At 48.1% G+C, this 14555-nt stretch overlaps 6 protein-coding genes across 6 annotated transcripts; 4 read left to right on the forward strand and 2 right to left on the reverse strand.

Annotated features, from left to right (window-relative positions):
• Positions 1-484: 484 nt before the first annotated feature.
• IAQ61_004014 (uncharacterized protein) lies at positions 485-903 on the forward strand (the record flags this gene model as incomplete). Its single annotated transcript, XM_066096168.1, has 5 exons — positions 485-522; positions 572-607; positions 654-674; positions 730-747; positions 801-903. The coding sequence occupies 5 exons, from the start codon at positions 485-487 to the stop codon at positions 901-903; spliced, it is 216 nt and encodes a 71-aa protein (XP_065954044.1).
• A 120-nt stretch (positions 904-1023) lies between these two features.
• Positions 1024-2622, reverse strand: IAQ61_004015 (uncharacterized protein; the record flags this gene model as incomplete). Its single annotated transcript, XM_003837535.1, has 1 exon — positions 1024-2622. The coding sequence occupies one exon, from the start codon at positions 2620-2622 to the stop codon at positions 1024-1026; it is 1599 nt and encodes a 532-aa protein (XP_003837583.1).
• A 3558-nt stretch (positions 2623-6180) lies between these two features.
• IAQ61_004016 (uncharacterized protein) lies at positions 6181-7354 on the forward strand (the record flags this gene model as incomplete). The annotated part of the gene is made up of 2 exons (XM_003837537.1): positions 6181-6331; positions 6402-7354. 2 exons carry the CDS (start codon positions 6181-6183, stop codon positions 7352-7354), a joined length of 1104 nt encoding a protein of 367 aa, XP_003837585.1.
• Positions 7355-7413: 59 nt separating this feature from the next.
• Positions 7414-8819, reverse strand: IAQ61_004017 (uncharacterized protein; the record flags this gene model as incomplete). Its single annotated transcript, XM_003837538.2, has 2 exons — positions 7414-7615; positions 7672-8819. The coding sequence occupies 2 exons, from the start codon at positions 8817-8819 to the stop codon at positions 7414-7416; spliced, it is 1350 nt and encodes a 449-aa protein (XP_003837586.1).
• Positions 8820-9377: 558 nt separating this feature from the next.
• On the forward strand, positions 9378-10552 carry IAQ61_004018 (uncharacterized protein; the record flags this gene model as incomplete). The annotated part of the gene is made up of 6 exons (XM_003837539.2): positions 9378-9398; positions 9458-9646; positions 9696-10049; positions 10105-10191; positions 10248-10338; positions 10386-10552. The coding sequence occupies 6 exons, from the start codon at positions 9378-9380 to the stop codon at positions 10550-10552; spliced, it is 909 nt and encodes a 302-aa protein (XP_003837587.2).
• Positions 10553-12503: 1951 nt separating this feature from the next.
• IAQ61_004019 (uncharacterized protein) lies at positions 12504-13952 on the forward strand (the record flags this gene model as incomplete). Its single annotated transcript, XM_003837540.2, has 1 exon — positions 12504-13952. One exon carries the CDS (start codon positions 12504-12506, stop codon positions 13950-13952), a length of 1449 nt encoding a protein of 482 aa, XP_003837588.2.
• Between the last annotated feature and the right edge of the window lie 603 nt (positions 13953-14555).

Below are 14555 nucleotides of genomic sequence, written 5' to 3' on the forward strand. Positions count from 1 at the left end.
CCTGCATCGCCGATTGCGGCGAACCATGCACTCGAGCGACACATCGTGCAGCGTGCAGCAAAGTGTTGGCCCTCGCTTGACTCTGTGAGCTAACAGCAAGTAGCGGCATGATGGGCAGTGCATACTCTACCTCCTAGAAGTACAGAGGAAAGCTATTGATGACGACATGGCTAGTAGACGACACACCTGCACACTACCCTGAACAATGCCTCCAGCTTCTATCAAAAGCTCCTATTCTGGGTCCATTATGCTCTCGCCGTGTCTCAAAGGGGGACAAACAAAGAACATACACATCCTACTCTACGGCACTCGTCGTCTTCTCGACTCTTCTCAGTCGACTGAAACCAGCCAAACAGTTTTCGTCGCCCCATCTTGCAGCAAACAACCTCGACAACGCCGAACATCCAAACTCTCCACCCACCATTCACCAAGTTTCTTGCCCCCCCCCCCCCAAAAAAACGACACCATTAGTTCTAAAGAATAAATGTTTTCTCGTCCATTAAAAAACTATCTTGTGCAGCGGTAACGTGGCGATTGATGTGTTGCGGGCTCTGCTGATCGTTGTACGTAGGATCTACGTTTCGCTCACTTGCATCCACGCTGTCCAGTTGCAGCATTTCATTTACCAGAGTCACTTTCCTGATCTGGAACAGGGACTTTGAGGTTTTGGCAATGTAAGCTTCACTTCCCTCATTTGGCATGCGTCATGGTTAAGGTTGATAATGGGAGGGCTACTTTCCTAATCGGGTAAGCATGAGTAAGGTTTAGAGTACCGGTAGGCGTTGAACTTGAGACGTTAGGTTTGCATGGCTGTCTACAACGGTTTGCGGAAATCACTGGCAAACACCAAGCGTCCATGAAAAATTCAATGCACGAAAAATATGCAAAATACAAAAGTCATGACGACTCCATGGCTGATACACATACAACCTATTTCCTACCCAAAGGATATCAAACACAAATCCTCTCAATCACATATCCCGTACTGTCACGGGCTCACTTTCCTTTCCATTCTCACGACTTTTACAGCTCCTCTTCCTCTTCCGCGTCATAATAATCATCATCGGCATCGTAATCATCGGAGATGGCCTGCATCTTCTCAATATACACCTCTGACGCAGTTCGCTTCCTCTCAGGCTCAACCATGGGAGCAGCTTGCTCAGACTCAACAGCCTCCGTCACAGTCTCGACAACAGTTTGAGTGGTAACGTGCTCGAACCTTTGATCCTCGGCCACAGCTTCCTCGATAACTTGGTGCTCGGTCTTGACCTTTGTCTCAATGACGGCTACCTGGTTCGTGGCCGTAGGCTGCGGGGAATCCCATGTGGGTGGAGTGGAAGTCTGAGAAGGTGTATGGACAGTAGGCTGATGGCTATGGTACCAGTCTTCGTACCCAGCCAATTCAAGAAGCTCATCACCAGTTTGCTTAACAATCTCCTGATGAGTTTCCGCCTCTTGCTTACTGGGCTTTGTCTCCTCGGCTGCGTCAAACGCCTCCTCGAGTTTCTTGTCCGGTGATCCAAACTTCTTTGCAACTTTGCCTTTCCACTTCTGAGCCGCTTCTTTGGCCTCCAAGGAGTGGTTGTGGGAAGGACGAATACCAGTCGGTGCCTTTCCACGGTCATAGGCAGGCTTGTATGTCATGTATTGGTTGCGCACGCTCTCGACTGTACGTCCAGAAGAGAGGTAACTATAGTTGAGACCACCTGTACCGCCCATGAACTCGCCCAGGAAGCGACTATTATGGCGAGCGGTAATCTCCCAGATGGATGCGTTGGGAAACTCCTCAAAGAGTTCAGCGAGGTACTCACGCTCCTGACATGTCCAGGCATTGTCCATTGTGATGCGACCGATTGCTTGAGTACGACGGTCATTCAAACACTTGATAGCTTGCTTGTTGCCCCAGTCCTTGGGCTTACGTCCAAGCTTACCTTTTTCACCAGTCTCATCCTTCTGGCCATCTCCATAGTGATAGGTCATGGGCACACGTCGCGGATTGCGGTCCACGGTGCTCTTGGGGCGCATGTCAATCAGCCGGATTTGGAGAAGTTCTTCCTGGTCAATCGTCTCGGGCAAGTCATCCGCATTGTCGGGTACAGTCACGCTGGTGTACTTGATGTATCGGGAGCCGCGCTGGAAACGGGCACCCAGGTCTTCCCACATGGGCGGGTTCGTCGCACCGTTACTTGTACGTGCAGAAGGCTGGTCTGGGTGGGGTAGCGGATCAGGAACAAGACGAGAGTTTTCGTCATTGTTCAGTCGTCGCATGGTAGGTACGACGCCCCAGTGTGGGCTGGGATCGGGAATCTCAGGCTGCGGAGGGGTCCAGGCTTCAAAGACGTCGGCAATTGGAGCAGCCCCAGTAGCAGACTTCTTAGGAGCAGCCTGCTTAGCGGGAGTCTTCTTCGTAGGCGACTTCTTAACTAAGCTGTTTCTAGAAATATTAGTTATCAGCGGTGATGCAAAACCTTCTCGTGTAATTGCAACATTGCTCAAGGGTGATTTAGGAGATGAAGCTTCCGATGCGGCGGTGAAATGTTGTAATTGAACACAGGTGTCCACCTTCAGCTTCTTGGACGACTCGTCCTTGACAAGGGGTGACTGTGCAGTACGTTTGGACATGATGAGGTACTTTTGATGTTTTTTCTTGGTTCGAGTGATTGTAGTAACTATGATTACAGTTGTAATGACTTGAAGAAGACCAGGTATTCAGAGGATTATGTAGGATGGGAATCTCACTGTGTTGCGCCACTTGTTAAAGTACATGGACTGCTTCCATGGTCAGAAACATTCTCACAATGTCAATACTATACTAGAGATGTCGTCTAGCGTCACTGGAATTAAAGGACATCACCGCCAAGAAAAAAAAAGAAGAAACAGTAGCATTGTTAGCACTAAGCTGGCCATGTACCATGCAACAAAGAAGTTGGACGACAATGAATGAAGATGTTCATGTGAGCAAACTTGGTATGACAACCCTCGAGCACACATAACGTCTCCCCTTACGATTTTATGTCTATAGAGACATTGTGCTGTTGCACAAAGGCTCGAGTTTTGCCTACTATCTTTTGTCTATGACATGGTCAAAAATTCAGTGATTGCATTTACCACTAGCACCTTGGTTTGCACAATAATTCCGCATGATGAAGAGACACTTTGAACTCAAAACGAGAAAGGTCTGTCCTGTTAAATGCAGATAAAGCGGTGCTGTCGTTACCTGGAACAGGAAACATATTTCACAGCCTAGGAAGTCTCTACAATGAACAGAATTCCAGGAGAGCCAATTTGATGGCTACTGAGCCTGCATAGCGATGTTGACTTGTGGCTCGATGGATTGATGGATAGCCTGATAACAGGAGATAATAGAAGAGTAAAGAACTCATGTTGCGGAGAAATGAGATGTAATATTTTTCATATAAGCAGTCTTGGTCTTAAGCCACACATGGGCCCCTTCGTGTGTCAATACCTGTAAACAGGACTGATCATTGGCCAATCCCTGGCTGAGCTTGACGGTTATGTTACTATGTATGTATAAAATGATCGAAAAACGAAACACAAGGCCTTTAGGAACCGTGAGACCTATAGGCATGCCGAGGTAGACTAATAATTGATGCAAAGCTGTGGCTCAGAATACCCAGAGGAATTCGTCGCTCGCCGAACAGCTACACAGTGACCAGGACGGCATCCAAAGAAAACAGTTAGACCTTCACGAAAGTGCTGATTCATGCTATGACTTACCCGCATTAAACCACAATTAGCGCAATCCCTATTTCTCAGAAGGGCCTGTGCAATACCGACAGCTAGGGCCAAACAGCTCAAGAGAGTTTTGGAGAAAATCATTTTGAAAACTATAGAATAGTCTTGGTGCAAGGAGGTTGGGCTTGATATGCTTGAAAAAGAAGCAGGTTGTAGTCAAAGACGCAGGTGGGACTTGGTTCGATTGAAGAAGAGCGATACGCCGTTCTTAAATGCATAATGTTGACTGTATGTTTTCATAGGATATTCCGCAATGAGGCAGTGTTCAGACATCAGAAGCCCATTCACATGGGTAGGATACGGACTGTGGTAGTAGTATACCCAATGTGTGTTCGCCCTAGCCGCTGGGCGTACAGATCCACACTCGAGATCACTTCTGCTGAACACGGTCGAGGAACTGGGCAAGTCCCAGACGCGTCTCCCTTATACTGTAACCTCATGACGGTCATGTCTCACGTCTCAACATCCTAGGAACTATGCAGCTTGGCGAACTCGGGACGCGTCTCCCCAAGTACCTTATGACCTTTATCTTCCAAGTCTAAACAGCCCAGGAACTAGATACGGCCAGCAGGCAGATTGCTGCACTAAATCTTCGCCATTATTTCAACTCTGTGAATTTACATCTTCAGCTATCTACAGATGTAATTATTTCAATGTAGGCGAACTTAGACGCATTCTTCTAGACCGATTGCCTGCAAAGCACATATCTATGCCTTGCAATTTGCCCATTCTATGCTGAAAGTAAGTACACCTTAGTTTACAGACCACCGAGTTTGCTGAATTGATGTGCTTTGACATTTGACATACCTAATGCAATGTGTACTCTAATAAGCAATTACTTACGGACAAGCTCGGTTGCCGTGTGAGGTTCTATGAATAGAATTACGATTAAATCAGCAATGAAGTCGTCACTTTTTCAGGGCTTTCTGCGTACCACAACGTAAAAGAGTTGTTTGATCAGGTAGACAGCAGGACTGTTATTTGGGAGGCAGGTGTGACGAAGGCCCCATGCTGAATAAGTTCCAATTATTAGCTATTGTACAATTCTAAGTTTAGTTAGCACGAAATTAAAGTTTGTCAATACCTGCGTAGTCTTCTTGTGCTGTGGGTGTCTCTCTTTGATACAACAAATGTCAATGAATAAGTTTTCTTCTTATGCTGCTACAACCATTTCACACAATACTCCATCAGACTTTGTGTGAGAAGGGTTATATCCATTTGTTAGTAGCTCAAGGTACAACAAAGAGTGATGTGTGTGTGTGATGCACTACGGTAAAAAATTGTTTACTGTAGAATGGTACGCTAGGGGTTTACTATATAGGTGTAAACTACCCTCGTGTATACCCGCAAATAGGTTTAAAGTGGTAGTTTACTTTTATAGTAGGGGTTTAAATTAAGTATAAAAAGTAGTTTTATATCTATTATACGCTATAATACCTAACTAAGACTAAAAGGGGTAGAGAAGATTAGCTTTACGCTATACGCATATATAACATAATAATAAGTTATAATATTTTTACTAATAGGAGGTGGTGATAGAGGTAGTGATAGAGGTGGTGGTGGTGGAGGTAGTGGTGGTGGTGGTGATAATAGAGGTGGTGGAGGTGGTGGAGGTGGTGACAGAGGTGGTGAAGAAGATTAAAGAAAGGAGGGGTAAAATACTTAGATAGTTACTAGGAAACTAGTTATTACTAGTACTAGTAGATTAATAGAAGTAGAAATAAAAGTAGTTTACTTTTATAGAATACATAGTATAATAAACCCTATTTAGGTTTACTTCTTCTACCTAAACTACTTCTTAGTCTACTTTAGATAAATATGGCTACTGTAAACCGGTTTTGTACTGTAGTGGTGCCTACAGCCTGTAAAACCATTCACATGTGTTAGGGCTGGATGTACAGTATATCGGCCTTTAGTTGATCTTCGGCATTGAGTTGCCGAGCCGAGCGAGAACCCTGATGATAGGTAACTTAACGTCATCTCCGATCTGCATGGCCCCGCGTTCCATCGGCAGAGGAGGCAATGCTTTCTAGTAGTAGAATCCCAATTTGCACCTCGGCCCAGCCGGACGAAACCGGCCAGAGACGTTGGACACCTACACCATGATGGACACCACAAGTCCCCGCCACTCGTCATCACGATGATCCAATGCTCATATAGCATCCCGCAATCCGTTTAAACGTTTCGGCGAGACCGTCCCACTATCGCGATCCACAACTGACTTACCAACACTTGGTGAATGCACAAACCAGACGTAGTTGCCCGAGATGCCCACTCCACCATTTTCTCAAGATCGCCGCGATTGGCTCAGTGAGATTTCTGGATTATTCTCACAGCGAAAGAGTAAAGATAAAAGTAGCTTAGGCGCTCAGTTGAGATTTGGTATGCCAAAGGCTTTTAACTCGACTTCCACAATTTCGAGAGATGACGCCTCCACAAAAAGTGCAGCAATGGTTAACAGGCCAAGACGGACTGGACAAACTCAGAATGGGACAGACTGATTGTCCGACTCCCGGTGAAGATGAGGTACTCGTTGAGATACACTCTGTGAGCTTGAACTACAGAGATACAGAGGGTACGCTTGTGAATGCCACATGATGCAACTACTGAGCGGGCTCTTCGGAGTATGCTGACCATTCATGCAGTATGCATGGGGCTTTATAACCACCACAAATCCGTGGAACATCCATCTGCACTTGTTCCATGCAGCGACATGTGCGGCGTTGTCGTTGCAGTTGGTCCGTCGTCTAACAATACATCCGACCGCTTCAAGAACCCAATGTTCCGTCTCCAGAGCGGCGATCGAGTGATAAGCACATTTGCGCAAACCCATATCTCCGGTCAAGTTGAAGCCAAAGATGTCGCAAGCGGACTTGGGGGTCCTGCGCCAGGCGTGTTGACCCAGTCCCGTGTCTTCCCAACGTACGGTGTTGTTAAGGTCCCTGAGTACCTATCCGATGACGAAGCTGCTTGTTTGCCAATTGCTGCATTGACAGCATGGATGAGTATCAACTGCATGCGAAGAAACGGCGATATTATCGGCAAGGGTGAAAGCGTTGTGTGTCAAGGTACTGGCGGAGTGAGCATCTCCGCTGCTCAGATCGCGGCTGCAGCAGGCGCAGATCCTATCCTCACTTCGTCATCAGACGAGAAGCTCAAGCGCGCAAAGGCATTGGGTGCGAAAGAAATCATCAACTATCGCAGCAACCCCGACTGGGATCAGGCAGTCTTGCAAAAGACCAATGACCGCGGCGCAGATGTTGTCATCGAAGTTGGCGGCGCGCAGACGCTTCGCAAATCTTTCGAATGCGTGCGCTTTGGTGGTCTGATCTCATGCATTGGATATTTGAGTGGCAAACAGGACGAAGCCGGCGATCGAACGAATACCAATCTACTCTGCCTGAAGAGGAATGTCACTCTGAAGGGGATCCTAAACGGACCAAGAGACGAGCTGGAGCGGATGCTGAAGTTTTATGACGAGAAAAAGATCCGGCCTGTTGTTGACAGAGTGTTCCAGTTTGAAGAGGCAGATGAAGCCCTGAAGTATCTCTTCAGTGGTGGACATTTTGGTAAGGTCGTTGTCAGAGTAAAGTCGTAGTTTTCTCGTAGTCCAAGAAGACAATCAATTGCGTTTTGTATAATGGCTCTTCATTAATGCTATAGCTTCGAGCTTCTCTCCGCATCTTCATAGTCTTTAAGTTCTCTCCTCTGACCGTTCCTCGCACTATTACCGAATTCCTTTCCAGATCTCTGCGTTAGCTCTTGCGAGCTTTTCCACCTCCACGCTCGATCTTTTTCTTCGCCGTTGCTCTTTCCCTTTAACACATTCAACATGTATCTTCCAGCAACTGGCAAGAATCTATTATGCATTAGTACTTGAAAGAATGGCCCTAGAATCGACGGCGATGGACTTACTTGTACGAATGGAAGCTCCCCCCGACAGCAAGATATAGGTTACTAAGCTTGTCATTTGGGTGTCGACACATCAACCAGTCCTCAGTCGGCGTGACAGCATCATAGCATATACGCCATCGACTTGGTGTCCGCGATTTGCTCCAAGCAGGCATTGCTTCGTGAATGACTCGCGTACTCTCCTCAATCAGCTTCCGAGGTACATCGGTTTGGTGCCGGCGCGACGGCACAGTGATGCGATGGCCCGATGCTGTGGGTACTGTATTCACGATCTCAGTTCTCAAATCGTTGATCTTCAGTGTTCGATTGGGTTGTGAAGGTGGAATGACGTCGGCGAGTCCGCCCAGGACTACAACGGGCATCTTCGCGTCGATGATGCTCTGCGTCTCTTGCTCACTCAACGTGTAGTAAGCAGATAGGCGCCCCACGGCTGTGATTTGTCGTTCGATCCTGTCCTTCTCTTGTAGTTTCAACACATCTTCCACTGGAGATAACAGTGCACTCGTCCATGCGCCTGCTGCCAAAATAATTTGGTCTGCCTCAAGTACCTTGCCGTCCACAAGCCGAACCCCCTTCAATTTCGAGTGGCTTTGATCCAGTAGCAACTCGCCGACCTCCCCTACCACCCTCTTGACGCCCATCTCAAGTGCTGTCTTGGTAAAACTTGTCGTCGCTTTCTCTGCATCGCACCACCCAGCCTCTGGATTATGATATCCCTGCGAAAAGTCCTCCTTGTTGATTCCTTTCAACACATCGTAATTCTGGAGCTCTTCGCAACTAAAATCACTCGTAATATTGCTTCCCCGCTCTTTGAACGTGTTTTTCACCGCATCACCAAAGCCACTTTCTTTGTAATCCAAAACCTTCCAGCCATTCTTGTGGAAATGTCCTTGGACTGCAATATTCCAAAACCAGAAATGAATGGCTTCATTGGCAACATTGCAGTACAAGTGGGATTCATAGTCTGTCCTGATGATTCGGTTTGTGTCAATCGCCGCAGCCTGTTTGTCCTGCAAAGGGGAGTTGGGGTCCCAGCGGTCTATCAAAGTGACGCGTGAGGGGTCTTGGTATGTTTGGCTGAGGTGGTATGCTGTCGATGCGCCAAACGTGCCGGCGCCTATGATGAGAACTGTTGGCTCTTCAGAGGCCATCTTGAATATGTGTAGGCTCTGGTTTTGTGGAACGTCGGGCGCGTCGACGTTTGTGATCAGGGACCATATATTAGTACATTTCTTAGAAAGATTACTGTGTAAGATGACATTTGAAATGATATGCAGCTAATGCGGGGTCTGCCGCAGGGCAGCGTGCGGATCCGATCGTGGAGACCTACCGAGAAGCAGTCGATCGCGGGATGCGGAAGGGCGAGGGCCCGACTTTCCCTTGTCAGCCTTGGGCTAAGTGAGACAAGACGTCTTCAGAGTCAGACCAGCGAGGCCTAGTGAGCCAACAGGACAAAGTGAAGGGTCTACCTGCGATTCCAGCTCAGAACTTGAGGATGGATTGGCTCTGGGAGACGGGGGCGGAGTCACGTGTGTCTGGCGGTCTAAGCTACCCATATTTGCATTAGCGCATCCGGCTCACCTTCCTTCATTGTAGCGGATACACTGACAAGTAAGGGTAGATTTAAGTAGGCCGAGAAGTTGGAAGATACTGTGGTGTGTCTCTATCCTGGGACTCTCAGTATTATCGCCATGTCTAATCCTGCATAAATGCAAAAGAGGGTCAAGCTGGTTGGTAGTTGACTGCAGTTTTGCTTGAATCGCAGATACACAAGCGCTGACGCTAGTAGGTACCTAGGTACCTGCCGTACCCCGTAGCGGTGACTCAGTTGCCCCCCAGCCATAACGGTACAATTTTCCCACAGGAGACAAGGAGAGCACGGTACCCTACTGCTACAGCAACAACAACAGCAACAACCCTAATAATGTCTCCCAAGATCCATCTTATCCGCCATGCGCAGGGAGAACACAACTCGACAGTGAGCCAAAAGTACCCAACCCCCATATCGTGAACTTACGTTTCTGCAGCGCAACTACGCCATACGTGATGCGGTATTGACTCCAAAAGGCAAAGAGCAGTGTCGCACCCTCAGATCTGCGTTTGAATACCATAACGAAGTAGATATTGTATTCGCATCCCCTCTGCGCCGTACCATCCAGACTGCGGCACTGAGTCTGGGTCCAGCACTATCACGAAAGGAGGTTCCATTCATCCTCATGCCTGTACTACAGGAGGTTAGCAATATTGGATGTGATGTCGGTATTGCAGACACCGCAGAAGATGTCAAACAGTTCTTGCCTGAGCTGTTTGCGGAGGGTGAAGTCGAGTTCGATATCGAAAAAGTGGACGCCTCCGCGGTGACAAAGGGTTGGAATAGCAAGGTTAGTCATATTCAACCCCCAAAACCACCGAAAGGACGCTCTAACAAAAAAGCAGCGTGGCTACTGGGCCTATGAGAAGCAGGCTATTATGAAGCGTGCAACAGACTTCCGCAACTTCCTTTTCCAGCGTCCCGAGAAGCAGGTACGTACTATGCACCATGCAGTTTTCACCTTACGACGGCCGGCTAACATCTATAGATTGTTCTTGTCACTCACGGGGCTTTCGCCCACTTTTTGACTGAAGATTGGGATGTGGAGGATCCAATGACTGGAACAGCGTACAAGAACTGTGAGAATTACCTCGACTTCAGAATGAGTGGATGCTAATCCCTGTAGGCGAACATCGAGAGTTTGTATTCACAGATAGCTCGACTGCCGAAGATGCCCATGTAATCGAGATATTGGAAAGTAGAACGAGGAGAGGTGTAAAAGGAGCAGAAGATGATCCGCATGTTTTGCAGGAGCTGGAGACCATTGTCCACAAAGACAAACAACAAATATAACACCCAGTGAAAGCGAGGCGCTTGTCGTGGCAAAAGACTTGGCAGTGTCGGCCGAATTCCATTCAGGAACCCGCCAGGAGATCTCCCCACAAGTATCTTGAAATCCCGAGTTACTGGCCGAGCCTAGATTGAATCCAACCAGCACCTATCATAGAACAGTAGAAGTACTACTACCAGTAGGGCGTGATTGTGTCCCCGGCAGGGCGCAACTCTGCACGCAGAATTAGAAGGTCTGTAACAGGATAGATTACATGCAGATTTTCACTCATTTGAAGAGTTTTTCAGGCACGCCAAGCTTTTAATGCCTCGCTCTCCTAATTGCGATTTGAAATATTACACTCTTGACTAACCGGCACGTTGGATGACTAATTTTGGGTTGTAACTAAAGTGTAGATACTGTGTAGAATACAGGGCTACTTAACTAGTCTAGTTTGCAGTCTCGGTGCCACCAGGAATACTTCTACTATTGTGTGTGTATTTCGCAGCCGGGCGAAGACGGAATGGAATGCATTGCTTACCACACCGGCAATAATGGATACCTGAATCTGGAGTGTGCATCTGTGCGGGATCCAACTGGGGTGCAGATGATTACTCCGACGAGTACGGAGTACAGCTACGGTAGGCACATGTTGTCAAACTGGAGTGCAGATGTTTGTTCTTATGTGCGTGTTATGGTCCAATAAACGGGCAGCTGAATGTAGTTTACATGTTGACGGCTTTATTCTCGGCTATGTACCCCAGGATGCGGCTGCAGCTGTGAACAAGCCGTGGCCTTGTCACACGACCTCCAGGGCTCTTTCTTACCTACGGCTTGGAAGACCTCGAAAGGAAAGGCACGAAGCATTGAAGCACGGGTGGCTGGTGTCGTGAATTACCGGAAACAGATGGCACTACGGCCAGCAGGGGAAAGCGGCCGGGATTGATTAGTCACTAGTCTATGGTCTGCTCCACTGGCAAAGTCAGATCCAGAGCATCTTTTGCTCGTTCAGATTCAGCGAACAAACTTCTCCCATCTAGAAATCTACTACTACATGATTAACAGTGCACAAATCCCTTGGTGTTGCGAGCGCCGAAGCTGTACGAGTTCATGGCCGTTCGTTCAAATGCCAGATGCCACGATTGCTACTAGAGTTAACGTTGTGGTGTGCGAAGAGCTTCCTAATGCCCAGCTCGGTGGCTATTCGGTTCATTCGAACAAGGCGTGCCGAGGACTCGAAAGGTGCGGATCGAAAGCTTGTCCCCACTCAGCGCGCCAATCCAACGGCAGCCCGTCGTACAAATATTTCGTCACTGTGCACCGTACAGGTGCCACTCAGCATTTTCACTTTGAACTCTCCATGGCATCTACTTATCTCTTATATCCGGCGAAGGAGACGAAGAAGACGGCCCATGTAGGGTATGCTGATGCGACTCAGATGCTTGCAGGCTTCATATATTACTTACGATATCGTGTCACACCATGCACGGTCCCGTTACCACAGACGCACAAACAAAATTTTCATTCCTTTACGTCAACCGCCCTGCGCTATGTGGACCTCGCCATCCTACAACCGCCCAGGGTCTCTCCTCTGAGAGATAGCATGGATCGGTCAACTTCGGGCACCGGGTGCATGGTGCGCGTGGGGATGAGCCCGTTTGCCATTCTATTACTCAACTCCCAAATGCGGAGAGATAAGCCCTCTGATTTAAGATGCGAGTGCAGTCATATTGGACCGGGAACCTTGGTAGCTCTCTTCAGTTCCGTGGTACGTCACCAACTCGATAACCGCGCCCGCACTTGTTCCACGGTAGAACTTGTGACTTGCACTGCATCTTCTACTTTGGGAAGAGCATTCCACTAGCGCGTCTTCGCCAGCAGGACCCCAAATACCGACCTCGCGCCCTTGAGATTTTTCGCATCCTCCTCTCTCATCCCACATCTACATCGCTATACACCATTTCCCTTTTCAACATGCAGGAGGTTCCCCTTACCAATGCTGCCGTGGATACTCCAGCGCCCACGCACGATGCGGCCGCACCACCCACCTACCGTTTTGGTGAAGACTTCTCTTCCGAAGGCAAGAAGAGCGATCCGGAGCTCATGATGCCGGTTGAAAAGACTGCCACCGTACAAGAAGGATCGGAAAAGTTCAACCGACTCGGCTGGAAACGTCTCACTGTCTGCTTGATCGTTGAAGCCATTGCCCTCGGCTCGCTCAGTATTCCCAGTGCGTTCGCAAAACTAGGCATGATCGCTGGTGTCATCATGTGTGTCGGTCTCGGTCTGGTCGCCATCTACACAAGTTATGTCGTTGGGCAGGTCAAGCTCAGGCACCCTCAAGTGGCACACTACTCAGACGCCGTGGAGCTCATCTGGGGTCGTTTTGGAAAGGAACTGACGGGAGTCATGTTTTGCCTGTTTCTGATCCTGCTGGTTGGATCACACGCACTCACTGGGACTATCGCCTTTATCAACATTGTCGACAACTACAAGACTTGTGCGCTTGTTTGGGGTGTGGTGTCTCTGGTCATCCTTCTGGTTCTCGCGCTCCCTCCCACATTCGCGGAATTTGCCATCTTGGGTTACATCGACTTCATCAGTATCATCGTTGCTATTCTAGTGACCATCATCGCAACTGGTGTTCAAGCACACAATGCACCTGGTGGAATGAGTGCTGTTAACTGGACTGCCTATCCACCTCCCGATGTGACATTCTACGAGGCTTTCTTGGCAGCCACCAACATCATCTTCGCATACTCATTCGCTGTATGCCAATTCTCGTTCATGTCTGAGATGCACACACCTAAGGACTATGTGAAGTCCATCTGGGCACTGGGTCTCATAGAGATCTTCATTTATACTCTTACTGGCGCGCTTATTTACGCCTTTGTTGGTCAGGATGTCAAGTCGCCCGCTTTGCTTTCCGCTGGCGATACCATTTCTCGGATCGCTTTCGGCATCGCTCTCCCAGTCATTTTCATCTCTGGCAGCATTAACGGTACCGTTGTCGGACGCTACATCATGGACCGCGCGTTTCCCAACTCGCCCATCCGCTTCGTTCAGGGCGTAAAAGGCTGGGGCGTCTGGATCGTGCTAATCTCTGTCATCACAGTTATCGGCTTTGTCATTGCAGAGGCTATCCCCTTCTTCAACGCACTGCTCGGATTGATCTCTTCGCTCTTCATCTCTGGATTCACATTCTATTTCCCCGCGCTTTTCTGGTTCCAGCTTGTAAAGGTTGGAAAGTGGAATGCTAGCTGGAGAAATATCTCACTCAGCATCCTCAATGCATGCACTTTCCTCATTGGTATTATTGTTCTAGGTTGTGGCACCTATGCGTCGGTTGAGGACATCATGACTCAATACAACTCTGGTAGTGTTAGGAGTCCTTTCACATGCTCTGCAGAAGCATATGCATAGACTGATTCCACGTCAAGTTTAAGAGCATAGAAAAAGCATTACAGAGGGTGCTTAGAAGAAACCATGTATGATTTTTAGCGTTACACAGCATTAGCGAGGGTGGATTGAACTTGAAGCGAAGCATCGATTTGTGACAGTTTATAAAAGTTTCTTCATTTCTAAGTCTGCGGTCGTGTACAACCCTAACTTTTGAAGACCCTATCTTGGGGACCTTTAGAGGTCCGTTACATTCGAAACACTGTTCTAAGGTAAGAACGAGTTCACGTGACTTGGACTGCTGCTTTTCGTACTCAACCAAAGCACTTACCCACGCAAGACCCAGCAAGATCGTAGTAATTCACGTACCACGATGCTTTCGTGTAATCACGCATGCAACGCCCAAGACGAAAAAGCTTGTCTATAGCTCTCATACTAACTCTGGCAATGAAGCTTGGGCGTATCAATTATCCAGGATGCATTACGTACCTTTGCTCACTAGAAGTTTGACCGGTATGCTAAGTCAAAAACCAATCACTTGCCCTCTTTTGAAATGGGTCCACTTTCGCTTTTGCATATCCTCTGTAGCTCATATCTTAAGATTGGTGAAGTTGCGAATATCGGAGA

Source organism: Plenodomus lingam, assembly GCF_022343315.1.
Source record: "Plenodomus lingam strain CAN1 chromosome Unknown contig_18, whole genome shotgun sequence".
NCBI lineage: Eukaryota > Fungi > Ascomycota > Dothideomycetes > Pleosporales > Leptosphaeriaceae > Plenodomus > Plenodomus lingam.